Source organism: Gymnoscopelus braueri (assembly GCF_963280865.1).
Source record: "Gymnoscopelus braueri genome assembly, chromosome: 7".
NCBI classification, from domain to species: Eukaryota; Metazoa; Chordata; class Actinopteri; order Myctophiformes; family Myctophidae; genus Gymnoscopelus; species Gymnoscopelus braueri.
Window position 1 is genome coordinate 30,909,761 of NC_137608.1, and position 18,332 is coordinate 30,928,092.

General features: G+C 39.6%; 1 protein-coding gene across 1 annotated transcript; it reads right to left on the reverse strand.

Annotated features, from left to right (window-relative positions):
• On the reverse strand, positions 1 to 17,885 carry atp6v0a2b (ATPase H+ transporting V0 subunit a2b). Its single transcript, XM_080433301.1, has 20 exons — positions 17,100 to 17,885; positions 16,117 to 16,195; positions 15,457 to 15,554; positions 15,046 to 15,183; positions 14,769 to 14,866; positions 13,984 to 14,110; positions 12,551 to 12,633; positions 11,709 to 11,802; positions 9,186 to 9,398; positions 8,415 to 8,565; positions 8,161 to 8,300; positions 7,883 to 8,040; positions 6,642 to 6,732; positions 6,398 to 6,516; positions 6,094 to 6,304; positions 4,935 to 5,054; positions 4,705 to 4,824; positions 4,300 to 4,417; positions 3,841 to 4,012; positions 1 to 2,007 (listed from the first exon to the last, which is right to left on the reverse strand). Exons 1-20 carry the CDS (start codon positions 17,214 to 17,216, stop codon positions 1,905 to 1,907), a joined length of 2,550 nt encoding a protein of 849 aa, XP_080289427.1. The 5' UTR covers positions 17,217 to 17,885; the 3' UTR covers positions 1 to 1,904.
• Between the last annotated feature and the right edge of the window lie 447 nt (positions 17,886 to 18,332).

Genomic DNA, 18,332 nt, shown 5'->3' on the forward strand with positions numbered 1-18,332 from the left:
TACAATTCAATCAAATAAAATTTATTACCATCTTCAACATAAACAAATAGAAAATTAAAATAAAAACAGGAATGTATTAGTACAATGTATTTTTTTTTCTCCAATGCAATTCCTCGTGAAACCCATTCTCATTCTAAAAACAGACAAGATTGGGGCTGCATTAGAAGAGATGACATGTAGAAGAACCAACCCCATGTGTGAATGTTATCAGTTATTAAAGAATGACAAGGCAAATGCATCATACAGTACACACCTCTACAATACAGTGGTTGTCTGAATATTTTACCAAGTTTTGAATCTTGTTCCAATATCAAAGGCCACACCCTTCAAAAAATAAACACTCATAAGCTGAAACACATTGCCGGTTGAACACCACAGCAAGATAAATTGCGATTGAGAAGGTGCAAGAACTCCCATAATGAGCATATTATGTTCCCTGGGTCTCATGTTCTCAATATCCACCCTTTTGTGATCAAATTCACACACATAACCCCTGGTGCTGAGCCAAACGGTAGAAAACGGTGGAACAAATTTAAAAAAGGAAGGCTCGCAACTCACTTATTTGCTCTGCAGAACTCTAACGTTTTGATGCAGTTGGATCTTCTTCGGGTTAAAATATCCATGGACACACTACCCACCTAACCGGACCCTGGGAACATACTAGACACTAGGAACATAGGGGTGACCCCATCATGTTCAGCATAATGATCAAATAAAACTGGCCAGATTTAATCATTCCAATGACAAGTAAAACTAGAAACATAACATAAAACACAAGTTAGATTTTAGTACACCTAAAATAATTTCATAATTTCTTAAATCATATACTGTACATACTAAAGCATTGTTTGAGAATGATAAGGCTTCACACATCTTTCCAGTCTACACAGTAAAATCCACAGTGTTAATTTAACTCAGTTAAATCAATACTTACTGTGTAGTGCAGACTTTTACTGCCCTATCGCCAACTCATTTCATGGCTCTAGAGCAGCTAAAACATAAAAGGATGTGAAGCTTTCAGTGGAATGTGAAACGCTTCCCACAAGGTGATGGGGGCACAAACAACATTGTAAATACACATCTTCAAGAAGCATATCACAGTATGGGACAAACATTCAACTTTCAAATTGATGCACTATGATTCCAAAAACAAAATAACAATAATAGTAATAATTTAAACAATCGCTCTATAAAAGTATATACATCTCTTATCACATTCATGTCAAAACACTTTTCAATACAGAAAAGTCAAATACCCTTTGCAATTTCTTGATAGCCCCGAAATATGAAAAATGGAAAATAGAGGATAATATTCTCATTCATTTGGTTGTACTTCTGTAAGGCAGTCAGTGCAAGAAAAAGTATTAAATAAAATGTGAAAATGAACTTTTGCATCCCACTCCTCCCAGTGACCTCATTGACAGAAAAACTCTCAAACATACATTTAAAGCAAACAATTGGTTTACCATGTGGATGATGTAATGTTGAACAATTTCAAATGGGCCATGTTCAATTTCTCTGTGCAACATAAATATGAATGAAGCTGCAAGTGTGAATGAAGCTGCAAGTTCTGATTCTGAAGAACGCTCAGTGAGCACATGAGTGAAAAAATCATAATCCCGGGCTAGCATTTTGTACTGTCTGTAGGCATGAAGAGGTCATCATTAGATACAAAGTCTTAGGCATTGTTGGGCTTGTTGGGCAAGTTACACTTTTCGGACTGCCTTGTAAGGCTTAGGAAGCCAATCATATCAGACCTTGATTTTTTGAAACAAACCTTCTTAAAAAAAAAGGTAAAAATGTCATCAGGTCATCATGAAGTATCTAGGTGGCCTTTAGAACTGATCTCTGCTGGCACATTTTGGCTGTGTTTACTACTGGACAATGACGACCTGCGTGTCCTTTCATAGCAAGCCATCATGCTCAAAGCTGGATGGCAGGAGGGCGAAGGAAAAGGGAGCAAACTTGATCCCAGTTCCACCGTAGAATTTATTCTGGAACTCCACCCTGAGAAGGAAAACAAATGTTTAACTACAGGAACAGTGATTAATCAATTATTCTTCCTAATCTGTAGTAATCATTGGTTACTTTTTACTTTATATTTTCAGATCAAGAGAACCACTGATGAACCTGATCTGATTTTTTTTAAATATTTTTTCCCCCTTAACTCTATAACTGCCAAAGACGTTTATAAACGTCTTTGAGAAATTAGCTGTTGCCTGCCAAAGACGTTTAAAAACGTCATGAAAAAAAGAAAGAAAAAAAAAACTTAAAAAAAAAAAAAAAGTTTCTAAAAAGATTCTCTAATTATTTAGTATTGACACCTTTTCGATATTCCAAACGAATAAGGAGATAACAATTTCCAAAGATTTGCTGCTCCATCCACTTCAATGTTAAAATTGAAACGGACAAACAATTCACAATGTTTTTTGGTTTGAAACTACTGGTTTTGAGCTATTTTCAAACATCAAACAACACATGACAACAAGGTCAAATTGACCTCGTTGACATTTGTGAAACCACACCTGAATCTCATCTGTGATTAGAAATTTTCTGGGGATCAATCATACTTGAGAAAAATATTTTGTGGCAATGCTAAAAGGTACCAAAATCGGTCAAAACCCTGGCAGAGGCTACAGACTGTTCTGAAAAAACTCTGGCAGGGTAAGAGTTAAGTCTGTTCATGTATTTATTTGTTGTGTATCATTTAAAACCCTTTGTTTTATTGATATGATAAGATATATGTATTATGCACCCGCTTTCTCTTCCGACAGGTAAACAAATAAATAAATAAATAAAAAGACAGTATAAGTCCAATGTTTACCCATCCATAGTTAGGCAAGTATTGTAACTAGGTATGCAGTTTATGAACCAAGCCATTTTGTATTAAATAAACATTAATAACAAGCACCATTCAAATAATATTTTTGCCGAACAGGATTTCCCCCTTTAACCCATTAACTCTCTCAGTGCCAGGCCCCAAGTTATCCCGAGTTTTTGCTGATTACCCTCAGTGCCAGAACGAGAAATCCCGAGTTAAAAAAAGTGTTCAGAACCCAAGATATCATTATCTGAAGATTTGCAGCTCCATCCACTCTTTGTTTAACCTATAACTGAAAAAGGCTGTTTTCCTAAGCACTTTTTTTTTTCTTTGAAAAAACAAAAAAAAATTGCTGGCACAGTCGCAATATTTTTTTTATTTCATTGGCACTGAAAGAGTTAAGACCGGGAAAGCCTATACGTTGTTATACCTTTTAAACCGGGAAAGCATCCGTGTTATTTTAGATGTTGCTATGTTATATAGCAACAGGATTTCTTTTACATTTTTTGAACAACAAATAGAAGATTTTCTGAAAACTTAGGTTAGGATTTAGAAGGCGGACTCAGGTCTAAATGGGTTAAAATAGCATACACTTATCCTAAAATAATTCTGCTCAATCAGCGCCCAGCTACTGTAGCAATCCCAGTGCAGTATCTCCAGATTATGAGATATAAAAATCCAAATGGGTCCACACCTCCTGGGTATGGGAATGAAAATGATAACGCATGCGTAACTATAACCTTCATCATTGTATTTTTTTTATATAGTTGGTGTGAACTCTGCCATTCACTTGACTTAGAAAGATTTTTTACAACTATATTTTTATAGTTATAGTGCTCAGAGTGAATGGCCCTTTAGATAAACATTTTTGTTTGTCTTGCCAGTCACTCACTTAAATATTTAAATTAGATTTTTCATTTCCTAAAACAAATTCTAATAATGGAATGAAGCAGGCAAATAAATAACATAATAATAATAATAACAACAGGAAATCATTGTGTAGGGGGCGTGCATCTTACCAGTGCAGCCTGAGGGCATGAAGGAAGGCAGACAGTCCCTCCATTACCAGGAGGATAGACACTGTGAGAACAGCAAACAGGCCAAACACAGGGACCAAGAACATGATGCCCAGACTGGTGTCCATCCGCAGCCCCACACGCATCACCATAGTCCACAGCACCTCAGACAGCTCTGTGAGAGCAGAGGCAAGGAAACATTCAGTCCAGGGATATTTGAGAGCAACAGAGATCAAGGAACCAGAACTATATTGCCCTTTTACACTACAGTAGTGGAAGATCATTCTCAGGGCTATCATTGGTGTAAATTATTTAGGTCAACAGACCAAACCATCCTAGGTCAAAATATTTGTTGCAATATGTTCTTGCAGTTGATTTGCCAGTTGTTGTTTTTTTTACAAGGAATTAATGGCAAATTTGTGTTGAGTGAGGGTCTGTGAATTTCACAAGGATGATACTCACGGGCATGTGCCAGACTCAGAGCCCAGAGCCTTAAGTAGGAGGCTGTGTTGGAGACGCAGCCTAAGCAAAACTCTATTGTGTGGATGGCCTGGTGTAGGAATTCATCTGCAAAGTCAAACTTTCAAAACAGAAAAAAAACAATAAAACATTACTTGGGTGGGGGCAGAAATCTGCCACTAATGTTGCATGATTGTGTTTTTTAAGTGGGAACATAATATGACTAGCTCAGTGGTTCTCAACCTTTTCTGGATCCGGGAGTTCCGGCTTGAATATTAATTTTATATATTATTACTAAAAACGTAGTGTTTTCCCAATTATTATGTTGGCCCACTTGCAGTATCCTCACGGCCCACAGGTTGAGAATCATTGGACTAGCTGAGCAGACAATGGTATTGTCGTGCCAACCTCCTCTGTCTGATGCTCTCTGCTGGTGGAGAGGTCACTGTGACTGCTTCCTTCCTCCATGTCTTGAGCCCTCATAAGGGAGAGTTCCTCCTCGCTGCAGCGTCGCACACGCTCATACCCCTAAGGGGGTTAGTGACACAAATATTTAGGCACATGACACATCATGCCTATCCCACACACATACAAAGGCAAGAGCACACACACACAAAACAAGACAAAAGGAAACTCACCCTGTACATTCCAAGTTGGCGGCCTCCTTTGTGAAGCCAATAAAGGTAAAGCGGTTTTCCCAGCAGTAAAACAGGCACGGAGAGCAAAGCAATGACCACCAGGAACACCTGCAGTCCAATCTAGATGAAACAGAGCAGACATGTTCATAAGCTTCTCATATCCTCTGCCTCAGTGACAATGACCAGCTTAAAAGGAAGTGGACTTCATCTGATCAGTATCGATCAATTCAAATTCATGATGTGACCTCAGCAGTAGAACCAGCATCTGCAATTAACTTTGTTTCTCCACCAGCTACTGTGGCAGGTAGATACAACTTTTCTACCTGCCACTCCCAAAACCAAAGCAGAAAACAGCACAATTAAACACAGACCTTGGAGCATAATTGTAGTTTTTTTTGCCTCTGCATTGGGGCTAACAACTAGACTTTCAGTCTTAAACATTGGCAGATTTGGGATTATCATCATTATATTTTGGATGGAAAATGGTGCATATAATGCATTCTGATGGTAAGCCTAGAGTATAATGCACACTGTTGCATGACCTTTATTCATCACCTATTGAGCCAAGTTCAACTGTGGGTTAGAGGATTTGACTATTACAAATATAATACTGTAAATTGAAAGCCTTGAGGATAAGGGCAGATCATCATACATATTACATACATCAACTTATTTACCATCAAGTTAAAGTCAATTAATTAATTTGCCAATAATCAAGCTTATAATTAACTTTTTATGTTGTAATACATTGAACTATTATTACCATACATATTTATTAAGTACATTCAATATTGAGTATCTGGTTTAGAGGCTAATTTGAATTTATTTTCCCACAATTCTTTCAATCATTCCTGATGTCCTGATTTCGCACAACTTTACTGTTGATTAGAACAAATCTGTTTAAAAGGTGAGTCGTGGCTTCATGATGAATTTTACAAGCAAGTCTAAACATGAAATGATCGCTAAGATATTAAGAATAATGTTTTACAACTATTTTATAGCCGTGGTAAGGGTTCTCATTTATAAAGAAAAGAATGCAGAAAACCTACCCGCCACTGTGGAGGGTGACCTGACAATTTTTACCAGTCACAGCCAACAATCTACCCACATTTGGCGGGTATTTATTTCAAACCTCGAGTCGAACAGACTTCCTTCTCACCTGTCCTGGATAGAGGGGCTGTACAGCATCGCCCTGCATGAGGAACATGTTTATAAAGTGGATGAGGATGCTAGGGGCCTGCTTGGAGTCCTGAGCAGAGAAGGCCAGCCACTTGTAGAGTATCATGAACACCAGGTAGCCAAACAGACACAGCAGGAACAGGATTTCGGGAAGAAATACCAAGTACAGGTTGTATTTCTTCCTAAAGTGCCTATGTGGGTGTTGACATAAATAAGATGTAGTTATGCTTCACAAAATTCTGTCAATACAAGCCCTAACATCAAATGAAGACATGGTTACTTACACGTGGTTAAAGATACTGAGGATGACCCCAAAACTCATGTGTATGACGCCCAAGGTTACTGACATCTTCATCTTATATGAGTTTAGGAAAGTGAGGCGGTTGGATGCCAGGTTCCAGATCTTCACAAGGAAAAGAGAAGAGATAGAGGAGATTAATCACCAACATTTGAGTGACTAATATACAATAACATTGATAATTGATGTCATGCATGATGTTTATTTATCTGACAATAAGAAACATTCACCGGGTCGATTCCCAGCGGGTAGGGCCCTGTGAAGACTCCTGTAATATTTGGATCCAGACTTAGAAAACGATTGGCCCTGATATCAGCATCACTGTAGGGCGAAACAAAATATTAGAAAACATATCCAAAACTGTTTCATTGTCAATACATAGAATGTGAGATACATTAACACATTGAGTGCCAAAAACGGTCCGGACCGTTTTTGAGAAGCCATGCGTTGTGTGCCAAAAACGGTTATGACCGTTTTTGGAAAAAAAATATTTAAATTGTTTTTCTTTTTCTTTTTTTCCTTCACAGCACCAGGAGATATAATTTTTCGAAGATTTAGACTCCAATCCACTTCCTGGTTAACTTATGACTTCAAAAGCCTGTATCTCGGCTCCTGTGTACTTTTTCTTTTTATTATGTATTTTTGACTATTTTCGACTATTTTCAACTGGCTGCAACTATGGAACGGATTACCGAATGTTTTTAATTTACGAGACCTCTATGTGTGTAATGAGGGGATCACCGTGAGGACGGTGATCACTGAAAATATTTTGTGACTACTTGAAAAAGGTTCAAAAATTGTAAAAAATCCAGGCACTGACTGTACCCCGTTTAAAAAAAACCTGGCACTCAATGTGTTAAATGTGCTAAAAAATAAAAATACAAAAACAACATTCATAATTTTCAGTTTTCTCTGTTAATATTTCAGTAGGAGCACAATCAAGAATATTTAATTGGTAGGCAATATTTGTATGAGGAAGAGAGAGCAAGTGAGGATGTTTCTGTGCTGTGCCTTTGTGTGTGTGTGCGCGCACGCCCACCCGCATGCACTCAAGCCTGTGTCTTTACTACAGTGCTGAATCTGCGCTCCGAGCAGCAGGCAAGACTCAATCCTTACTTTTGCACCATAAACTTAACTTGCCCCGTCAAAGTTTAGGACACTATAATATGTCAACAGCAAATAGTTAATCTATGTAAGGAAACATTACTTATACTGTACTCTGTCGCCACAACATGGAATGGGCTCTCAACAGTACTGGGGACGGTGGCTGGATCTAGTTGTTAGTTAGATCCGTCAAAAAAAAACACCACACACCTGACACCCCACAAGGATCGTCAAAACTCAACATGGGTAAGAACGTCCAGGCTCAGCCCGTTTACAAAGCGATGCGAAAACTGTATACCAGCAAGAGTTATTACAGTATGATTTACCTGCCATGTTATGAAATGGATCAATCGTATGAAGTACTCACGTCCAAACATTGGCTTTCCTCATGGCATGGACACTCCAGCCAGAACCAAAGATGTTAAGGGACTTGGAGAAGCAGTCATTGTAGATGAGACCAGTATAGATTGAGAACAGGCCCATCATGAGAATGATGTAGCGGCCCTCAAAGAATGTGTTCCAGATCTGCAAAAACATAAAATCACACAAAACACTAAGAACCAGGTAAATGGCAAAGACTTATATGTACCAAGTCTGCTTGTGAACAATGCATGAGTCTACTTCTAGAGTGGTCTACTTATTCACCTCATTCCTGGTGCGTTTCAGTTTGCGATCGTTTTCATAGAACACCATCCAGAAACCGAACAAAGCCATGATCAGGCCATGACCCATGTCACCAAACATCACGGCGAACAGGAAAGGGAAGGTGATGATTGTGTAAGGCGCTAAAGACCAGATGGCAGAAAGTCAATAAGACTGCTGTGTACCCATGGCAGCTGAAGCCAGCACTGTGCATCACACACACAAATTACAAAACAGAGTGGTGACCACATACATACCTGGGTTAACCTCTCTGTAGCTGCCCACACCATAGGCATCCACAATGTTCTGGAAACCGGAAGTGAATTTGTTGGTCCTTATTAGTGTGGGGGGAGTGTCGTTGCTGGGGATGCGGTTGACAAAAGACGGAACTGTTGCGCCACTCTTCCTCTGTGAACAACAGTGTTGGGTTAGTTACTTTAAAAAAGCAACTTGTCATAGTTATTGTAACTGCTCTCAAAAAGTATCTAGTTACTTTACTAGTTACTGAATTATAAAAGTAACTAGTTACTTGTCTTTAAAAATAATAGTAAATAAATATATACACACACATATATACACCGTATATAGTTACTTCAAAATGTATGTATACATTTACATGTTGCTGAAGCCACAAAAATGTGGAATGCCCTACCAAAAGCTGTGAAGGAGTGTAAAACCCTACTCTCCTTCAAAACCGCTCTAAAAGAGTACCTACAGGTGGCTGCAATTCGAAACTGGCCCCTGTAAAAGTCAAAGCCTTGCCTTACTGTAAATACTTTCGTTTTTCTGTTTTCAAACTGTTTATATGATGTTTTGCATAGTAGTGTATATCTGTCTGTCATTAAATGTCTATGAGTACAAAGGACCACAATGGAAACATAGGCTTTCTTGGGTTTTAAATCCTCTTAGCTGACCTTGTAATGACCTGTACTTTCCTGTGCTTTTTTTGCAAACTGCAAATAAAGTATTCAATCAATCAATCAATCAGAGGTAACTTTTGCATCATGTGTATTGTGCAGTTTTCTCACCGAGCCTTCCTCTAGCGCCATCCGCAGGGTGGGAAGGTCACTGACAGGACACCACACTTCAGCGATCAGACACTTGTTTGTGACATCAAAGCTACACATGTTGAGGATATAGTAGATGGATTTCATCTTTTTGACTTGGATCACCCAAGTGTAGACAGACTCGGATGCCTTGTTCAGAACCTGTTTCAGATAGTCCTCCGTCCTGTAGAGCACCTAGGGACATTTTGATGTTGACAGTTGATGAACAAATATTCAGTCCACACCCATTTGAAGAAACAAAGATATTTCTCTCAAATGTCAGAATTTGTGATTAGATCTGGAACACCAGGCAGGGGAAACAAAATAAAACAAAGGGATCAGGGATGTGATCAGGAACTAAACTTTCTAATGTCTACCGAGTCACTCAGCATAACATTATGGCGTCAGTATCGGGGCATTTTTAAAAGCACTTAAGCAGAGTATCAGACCCGATACAGATATCGGAGCATCCCTTGGGATCGTTCCCAATGGGCATCAGCCTAGTATCGACAAAGTATGGAGTTGAGTATGTGAAGAACGAACCTTGGGGAAAATATGGGCACATATGAACGTGAGTATAAATGGGCCTTAACCACCATCCCTTTTTTACGGATGTGTACAAATCCCGTAGGTCTCAGTTTCAGGTCTTGCTGGAAATATGGCTTTTGCTGGGGAAATTACGTGTTTGTGTGAAGGTATGTTTGAGCAACAGAGGGAAAGCAAGAGAGATTCAACTAGAGGTCTCCACCAGGTCAGGTAGGTTATTGTGGGCCAGCAATGGTTGGAATTCAGTCATTATAGAGGCGAGTGTAATCTGTAGAAGTTGAGGGATTAATGTTGATTAAGTTATTGTAGTGTAGAGTGTAGAATATAGTTTTGTGTTTGAGTTACTGTTAATTGTATTGTTATTAATGTGAAATGGCTTGTTATAGTCATACAAATCAGACAGATCCATCTTGATCACATGACTATAGACATAATGTGAACCGATTTGAGTGATGTTTGGACAAAAAGGGTAGGAGTAAAATAAATAAAAAATGTTTTGCAGAAATTGACCTGGTGGCACTATAATAGGCCAATGTGAAAAGGGTGGCATTTCTTCCTCTGCCTTTCACGGCAATCGGACACTGCGTTCATGATTTGAGGCATTTTGTTCAAAGCAAACCACTCCAGCAAACTTTAGATGCCAATCTTAGCCAATCAAGATGGAATATGAAAAATCGGACAGATCCATGTTGATCACATGACTATAGAGATAATTTGTACAGATGTATGTGATGTTTGAACAAAATCAATAGGAGAAATATTTAAAAATAATGTTTTGCAAAAATCAGCCTCCTGGTGGCGCTATAAAACGCAGATGTGAAAAATGCAGGGCAGAGGTTCGTTTTTCCTTGGCCTCTAGGGAGTGTGCCTGCAAAGTTTCATGCCGATCGGTCTAATTATAGGTAAAAAGGTGAATCGGCCTGTTATAGCACCACCATGAGGATGATTTGAAAAATTGAGGGTGTCATTTCTTCCTTGGCCTAGTAGTGGGAATGTGCGTGCAAAGTTTCACAGCAATCGCACACTGCGTTCATGATTTGAGGCATTTTGCTCAAAACGGAGCACTCCTGCAAACTTTGGAAGCCAATCTTAGCCAATCTGGGTGGAATATGGATCACATGAATATAGAGATACTGTCTACCGATTTGCGTGATGTTTGGACAAAATCTGTAGGAGTTATATCAATGTTTTATGTCGATCGGGCCAATGGTGCTGGAGATTAGCTGTTCAGACGGACGGACGGACACACACACACACACACACGGACGGACGGACGGACGGACGGACAGACAGACAGACAGACAGACAGACAGACAGACAGACAGACAGACAGACAGACAGACAGACAGACAGACAGACAGACAGACAGACAGACAGACAGACAGACAGACAGACAGACAGACAGACAGACAGACAGACAGACAGACAGACAGACAGACAGACAGACAGACAAGGGGCAAAACTTAGTCTCGGCACGTCTTTCGGCCTGGCGGAGACAATAAGTGTGTAGAGGGGGGTAAGACAAGGGGAGGAAAAGGTCTCATGTAGATCATGTGCTACAGGCAGCTAATGCAATTCTTGGAGCATTGCTCCTCCGGATGGCTAACCTACCACAGCTGCCAGTACTGTCTCCCAAAGGAAATAAAAAGCTCATTCATGTGTTATTTTGTAACTGAAAATGACCTCAAACTGCTATCTTTCCACAAAAGACTGGTACAAGAGTTACCCTCGCTGGGATATAATGAATACATTATATGTTCCAATCCAGTCAGAACACCTAAGCAGCTTATATTTTAACCAGCAAATGATAGCAAAGAAGTCTTCCAAGTAAACCATTAGTCGGTGAAGAAGTCACAATTTTAGCTGTGAAAGCAAACTATACATGTTTAACCACTTTTCTGTGACCTATTAAGTACAGAAGCAACAAAAACCTTTTGAATGATAAAAATGTAGACATACTGTGTGCAGGTCCTGAATGCGGGTTCTAAGTCCCTCTACAACATCATTTCGCTCGTCATTGCTATTGGGATATGGATACAAGTGACAGTGATAGCTGGGGAGAGACAAAAAACAATTGTTAGCCAAAAATCAGATAAGCAGTGCTAAACAGTGACAAGCCGCAAACTAGACATATTTCCATCACGGCTGTATGCCTCAGATGCAATTTATATACTTGTCTGTACACCAGGCATAGGGATTCCCCTCTCTCTCTCTCTCTCTGCACATAGTTTGTGTCTCTTTCTCTGTGTGTGTTCTTTTTTTAATACACTACTTATGTGTATGATGATGTGAGGCATATGTTTGCGATATAGGGGATGATTACATTTTATTCAACCGTGAGGTCACAGTGACCTTGACCTTTGACCACCAAAATCTTCACTTCATAATTTTATCCTATTAGACATTTGTGTGAAATTTGTCGTAATTAGCATTATTATTAGCACATTAGCGTTTGTGCCAGATGTAATGAAGTCTGAAAAGATTATCTTATGGTGTTCTGAGATATTGCGTTCATGATAATAGAATGGACTTGAGGTCACAGTGACCTTCACCACCCTTCACCCACCAGCACGAAATGGACATTTCATCCAAATTTAAAGAAATTCCCCTACGGCATTCCTGAAATATTGTGTTCACAACAATGAGACATACGGATGGGTGTACATACAGACTACGCAAAAACGTTGGCCATGCAGGGAGCGTTACCATAGTGAGACAAGAAACAAAGAAAAGAAGATGATGCCTGTGGCTAATATAAGGCTATTACCGGCAAAGGCATAAAAACTAAGTTCAATCATTACCAGTCACAGATCTTCTTAACCTTCTGGCCGATTTGTTCCCCCCAATAAGAGATCAGGAACACCACACTTTTAGTAGGTTCACCCTGTAAAGGAAATAACAGGAAATGTTGTATATTAATTAATTCACAGTGTCTTGCTCATGTTCTGTTCTAGAGATCACAGCCATGATGACCTACATAGAGTGCATGGACATCTTCAAGCCAATACGTCAAATAAAACTTACATGAACAAATATATCAATATAAACTAGTTAAACTACATCATTATAGGTTGGTTTCAGTGGATATCTCAGTAATATCAAAATAAGAATCAAATTATAAAAGTGCACTCCTCAAAGTGCAGATCTCCACCAGGCTGGGTTGCCTGGGGCAGTGTCAGTAGTGGGGTGCAGCCGTCCGGACACAAGGAGGGTGCAAAGGGAAATTGAGTGTTGGTGGCGCCCCCTATGAGCAGAAGTGAAAGCGATTTGCCGATTTCAGAGGTGCGCTACAGAGGCCCATCAACATGCAATACCAATTTGGGTATGATTGGATGTTGCGTTCATGATATAATAGGCCCCGGCCACAAATTTGTACAAACAGTACAGAGTATCAAACACCTGTTTGACATTCATGTCACATGATACACAAGACCATTTGTGGCTAATATGGTGGGCCCAGGGGGGTCATGTTAATGCTACAAACTGTGAAAAACAAGAGGGGGGGGGCTTGCAACTCACTTTTAAAAGCTCCAATTGCTATTCACAGCAGCAATACAAAATGGAGCATTTAAAAGTGAGTTGCAAGCCCCCCTCTTGCTTTTCATGGTTCTTTTTTTGCAGTTTGGCTCGGCACCAGAAACGGAGGATGTGGAGAGACATCTGTAGCATTTGTGGCCCTACAGGTGGAAGTGAAATCACTTTTGGCCTAAATTAATTTCATGATTTGTGGTATTTTTTGCCAAATGGGCCCCTCACGCAGATTTTGGAAACCAATCGTAGCCAATCGGAATGGAATATGAAGAATCTGACTGATACATCTTCATCGTCATGTGATCAAGATGTACATCAGTCAGATTTTTCATATTCCATTCCAGAGAGAAGGTGTGCTAACTAAGTCTGTTTTGAAGAAAATTCACAATGGCGGAAAATGTAGTCAGGACTAGTTGCTCAAGATCCAAGGAATCCAGGGGAAACTTTTTTTATTGTTGTTGTATGACCTACTGTTCAACAGTTATAGGCCACTCACAGTCATAGAGACGGGTGAAAACATAATCCCCATAATCCCTTTCCGGCCAGGCGGAGATAACTAATGGAACCTGTGGTCACTTTAATATGCAGATATTTTCATTGTTTAATAAAAGTGTCTTTTTCTTTACTGCTGATCATTTAATCTCACTCTGATATGTAGGGAATTGGTAAGGACTGTGGCCAATATTAACTCAGGGGGACATACCGAGTCAGGGTCTTCAAGATACTCATCAATCTCCGAGTAGCTGAGGATGGTGTAGCCTTTACACACTCTCCACATCATCCGCTCAAAGGCCTCTATCTTTGTCCTATGTATCAGCCCTGAGATAAAACTGGGAGAATGGGGAGGCAAACATTTTTAAAAGCATAACAAGTGTGCACCAACATATCGTTGCTGTTGGGCGTAAACCTAACTGTATGTACAAAAGCGTTTTCCAAAAATGTTTTCCAACGGATCCAATTCTAGCTATTATTTAGTCACAAGCTCTTGTTAATATGTTTCATTGGTTAAATATTGATAAAACCCAGAGGCAAACTTAACCACTTTCAAACTAGCGTCCCTATTTTGGCATGTCATTAACCCACTTAGATCTGAGGCCGATTTAAAAAACGCCTTCTAAATCCTAACCAAGGTTTTCAGAAAACCTTCTATTTTTTATTGACACAATTTGAAAGAAATCCTGTTGCTATATACATAGCAACATCTAAAATGACACAGATGCTTTCCCGGTTTTAAAGGTATAACAACGTATAGGCTTTGCCGGTCTTTATGGGTTAAAGGCTTATGTTCCAAATTCTTAATAAAATGGCAGATCTACAAGCTTGCATGTTGCGATGCATTATGCGTTTGTGGATCAGCTATTTTCACTACTTTTGCATGACAATGTCATATAACAAAGTATAAAATAGGGCATTCAGGTATGACAAATCATCAAAAAATGAAGTTTGGACAAACAAGGTATGATGATAATTTGCAGTATAGTCCCTCACCCCAGTTTGGCTCCAAGCCTCTGCATGCTGTTGTAGTCCATCATTGTGTCCTTTTCCAAGAAGGGAAACTCTTCATACTGCACTTGTAAGGGCTCACGCTGCAAGACAGATAGGGGAAATGACAACGGAAATGACAACTGTCAAAATCAAAGGTGAAATACAAAAACTCACATGATGTTCAGTTCATGTGTTTTTTGATATGTACTTGTTTGCTTATTGATTGTATAATAAGAGGCAAAAACAGAGGAGGAAAAAAATACATGGCCAAGATGCTAACCTCTTGGCTTCGCTGAGCAAAGTTGCGTGTGATACGCAGCATGTGTGTGTACTCTGTCAGTTCCAGAAGATTCTTTTGTAGCTTCTCTTTGTTTCTGGTGACCTCGCTCAACTCCACTTCCAGCCTCTGCAGCTGCTCCTGTAGAACAGAGTGACATGCACAGATGAGCAAAGTGCTACACTTCAATATTTTGTGTCTCTTCATATAAGTGCTTTTAACTAAAGGTAACTAAAGGTAAAATACGAAATAAGAATAAAATTGACTTAATTTCTACACTAGTACAGACCACCACAGACACAAACTCTGCCTAGTGTGGAACATTTTATGAACATGTAAGATGGAGTAGGAATAAGCAACTTACAGTATGATAGAGGGATAGCAAAAACAAATAATATATACGCAATAGCTAACCATTATAACCATGACATGCTTGGGCAGTGGAGCAACTGGGTTCACATCTCCTTCTGGAAGTGGTATATCAGCTTTTTTTATTTCCCTCAAAAGGTATCCTGTAAAAGATAGAGTATATCTGTCAACATAAGGTCATCTTTTTAGTTATCACTGTAACACAAATACAGATAATACAAAGAGAGTAAGGATATAGGAATGATACTGCCGAGCCTAATCTGTATCCAGGCAAGCTCTACTATGACCCCTTGGGTCATTGGTCCTCAATTGAATGAAGAACCTCAGAGCAGTGGTTCTCAAAGTGTGGTCCACTGTCTGGGACCCTCAGTGTTCCTTGAGAGGGTTCCAACATGGACCCTGTAACTCTGAGTTATGGGGGTCCTTCAAATTAAAAAGGTTTGAGAACCACTGCCTCGGGGGGTACGATTAGAACCAATCTAGGCTGGCTTGGCACTTCTTTGGGGGATAGAATCCTATCACAAGTTGTCTTCTAGTTCTACCTTATATGGGCCCAGAATTTAATCTCCTGCGAATGGCCTCCAATTAAAACACCCTTCTGCCTCGTTGACCACTCAGATCATTGGCTAGAGAGCGCTTCTTAGTTTTAAGACAAATAGGCACTTATAGAAGTTAAAGCGGTGTATGAGTACTGTGTATCCTTACCAAGAATCCTCTCCATCTCTTCGCATCTTTTGATCTCACTGACAAACTTTCGTTGGAAAGTGTTGACACTGGGATTGAGCTGAAAGGTGCAATGTGAAAAACATGTGTTCGGTCAACAATTAAAAGTATCAATTTGCAAGGGAAATAAGCCCTCAGTTGTAACTAAGTTGAAACAACAAATCAAGTTAAAGTACCAGACTATTTTGTTCAGGTCAAAAGGGTGTCAAATCCAATAGTTGTCCGTATGCTACGCAACTCAGTGTATAATCTATTAGTTAACGTGTACTTGTGCTTTTGCCGTTAGCCAATTAAGTTATGTCAACTGTCTTTGACGGAAGTTTTTGCAACAACACGTTAGCTGCTAAAGGTTAGCAGCAGCTACGGCACAATCGTGGGGAAACTGAGTGGTGGAAAAAGCACTCAAATGTTTTACCTAAGTAAAAGTATCAATACTGCAATGTAGAAGTACTCTGAAGTAAGTCCGGAATTCAAGATGTACTTGAGTAAAAGTACAAAAGTATTAGTATCAAAATGTACTTAAAAGTACCAAAAGTAGAAAGTACTCATTATTCAGAATGTCCCATTTCACAAGTTTTCAAATGTATAAAATGTCTATAAATCATTTGAAAATAGCAGATCTACAAGCTCACAATGCGTCGCATCGCGATTGACTAGTGAGCTTGTAGATCAGCTATTTTCAAATGGCCGAAATGAAGTGGTTAATGTATGTTTTGTAATAATAATCAAAATCTCTAAAGTAACTAAAGTTTTAAAAGAATTGCAGTGGAGTAAATTTATGGAGTCAGTAAAGTACAATATTTGCCTCAGATGTAGTGGAGTAGAACAGTAAAAGTACTGAACATGGGAAATACTCCAGTTAAAGTAAAAAAAATAAAAGTAAAAAATACCTCAAAATTGTACTTTAAAGTACAGTACTGGAGTAAATGTACTTAGTTACTTTACACCACTGTGGGGAAACTTACGTCTCTGAACTCCACCAGTCCCATTTCTCCCAGTTCACTGATACAGTCGTACGAGGATCCAGACTGCAGGAACAACTGGGCCAAACACATCTCCTCGCCTCGGAACAACGAGCCCATGTTGACAGGTTCCTTTCAACCCGACAGACGCGCTGATATTAGCTAGTAAGCTAGCTGCAGTCTCGTTAGCCAATGTTATGGCCGTTATGAGCCTCCATTTGAGCTCCGAGTAACTTCTGCGTTATTCCGGGGCTCCGTTTTAATGTCAATTGTTTGACTCGATGTTGACGCTAACGTCAGTGTAGAGTCTGCTAGCGAATACCAAAACGCTCGCCCCAAAACACAGTCGCCCCCCCCCCGGGACAAATCCCGCGGTATTCCAAAACGTAACCTCGGTAAACTATGCCTGAACCTAACCTTAAACTTAACCTCAGTAAAACTATGCCTAACCCTGAACTTATGTCCAACCTTATCCCCTCAGTGAAACAAATACAAGAACCGCTGGTCCGCGAAGAAAATGGGGGCGAGCGTGTTTTGGGACGAGGCTTCCGATTACCCTGCTAGCTGTTAGCCGGCGACGAGTTGATTCCGTGGTGAGAAAAGCTTGTTTATTCCGTCCGGTCGATTCACTTGGACACTGGCCGGTTCATTTCCATTGTTGACGTTGGTTGTTTGCTCGCATACTGTGCTCCCAGTTGTTGTAAAATTATAATGATCTCATAGAAGAACTAAGTTTCATCAGACTCCAGCTAACAAGGTAATGATCCAGGATCCTCCACGTCATTTCTCACTCACTGTCAGACCGTCATTCAGAGTCCTGTTGCCAGATTTTGCTAGAGAAATAAGCAGCCAAGTCTAGGAAAACAAGCCCAAAGAAGCAAGCTCACACAACGCGTTGCATGTGAGCTTGTAGGTCAGAGATAAAATGTGGAATATTTTGAATATTTTTTAAACGTTCTAACAACACAAATCTGGAACAGGGCTCTCTGGCACAAAACATTTTAATGGAAATATTTGAGAGCCACTGGTTTTAATAATAATTTAAAACATTGAAAGCAAGCCTAAATAAGCAAGTACACTTTAGAAACGAGCCCAAAAAACGGCAACCCGCAGCTACCGATTTTTACAAGCAACTTTACATAGAAATAAGCCCAAAGTCGCTTATAATAAGCGGATATGGCAACCCCGATTCAGCGTCCTTACATGACAGTGAACCCAACCTTAGCAGCTTGATTG

Bases quoted from the DNA above. Each gene is read 5' to 3' on its own strand.
- atp6v0a2b (XM_080433301.1), bottom strand. From the start codon at position 17,216: ATGGGCTCGTTGTTCCGAGGCGAGGAGATGTGTTTGGCCCAGTTGTTC. The intron at 6,305-6,397 runs GTAAGTAACCAT...ACACCCACATAG, and splicing joins CTCAGTATCTTTAACCACGT to GCACTTTAGGAAGAAATACA. The intron at 5,055-6,093 runs GTGAGAAGGAAG...TGTTTCATCTAG, and splicing joins AGCCCCTCTATCCAGGACAG to ATTGGACTGCAGGTGTTCCT.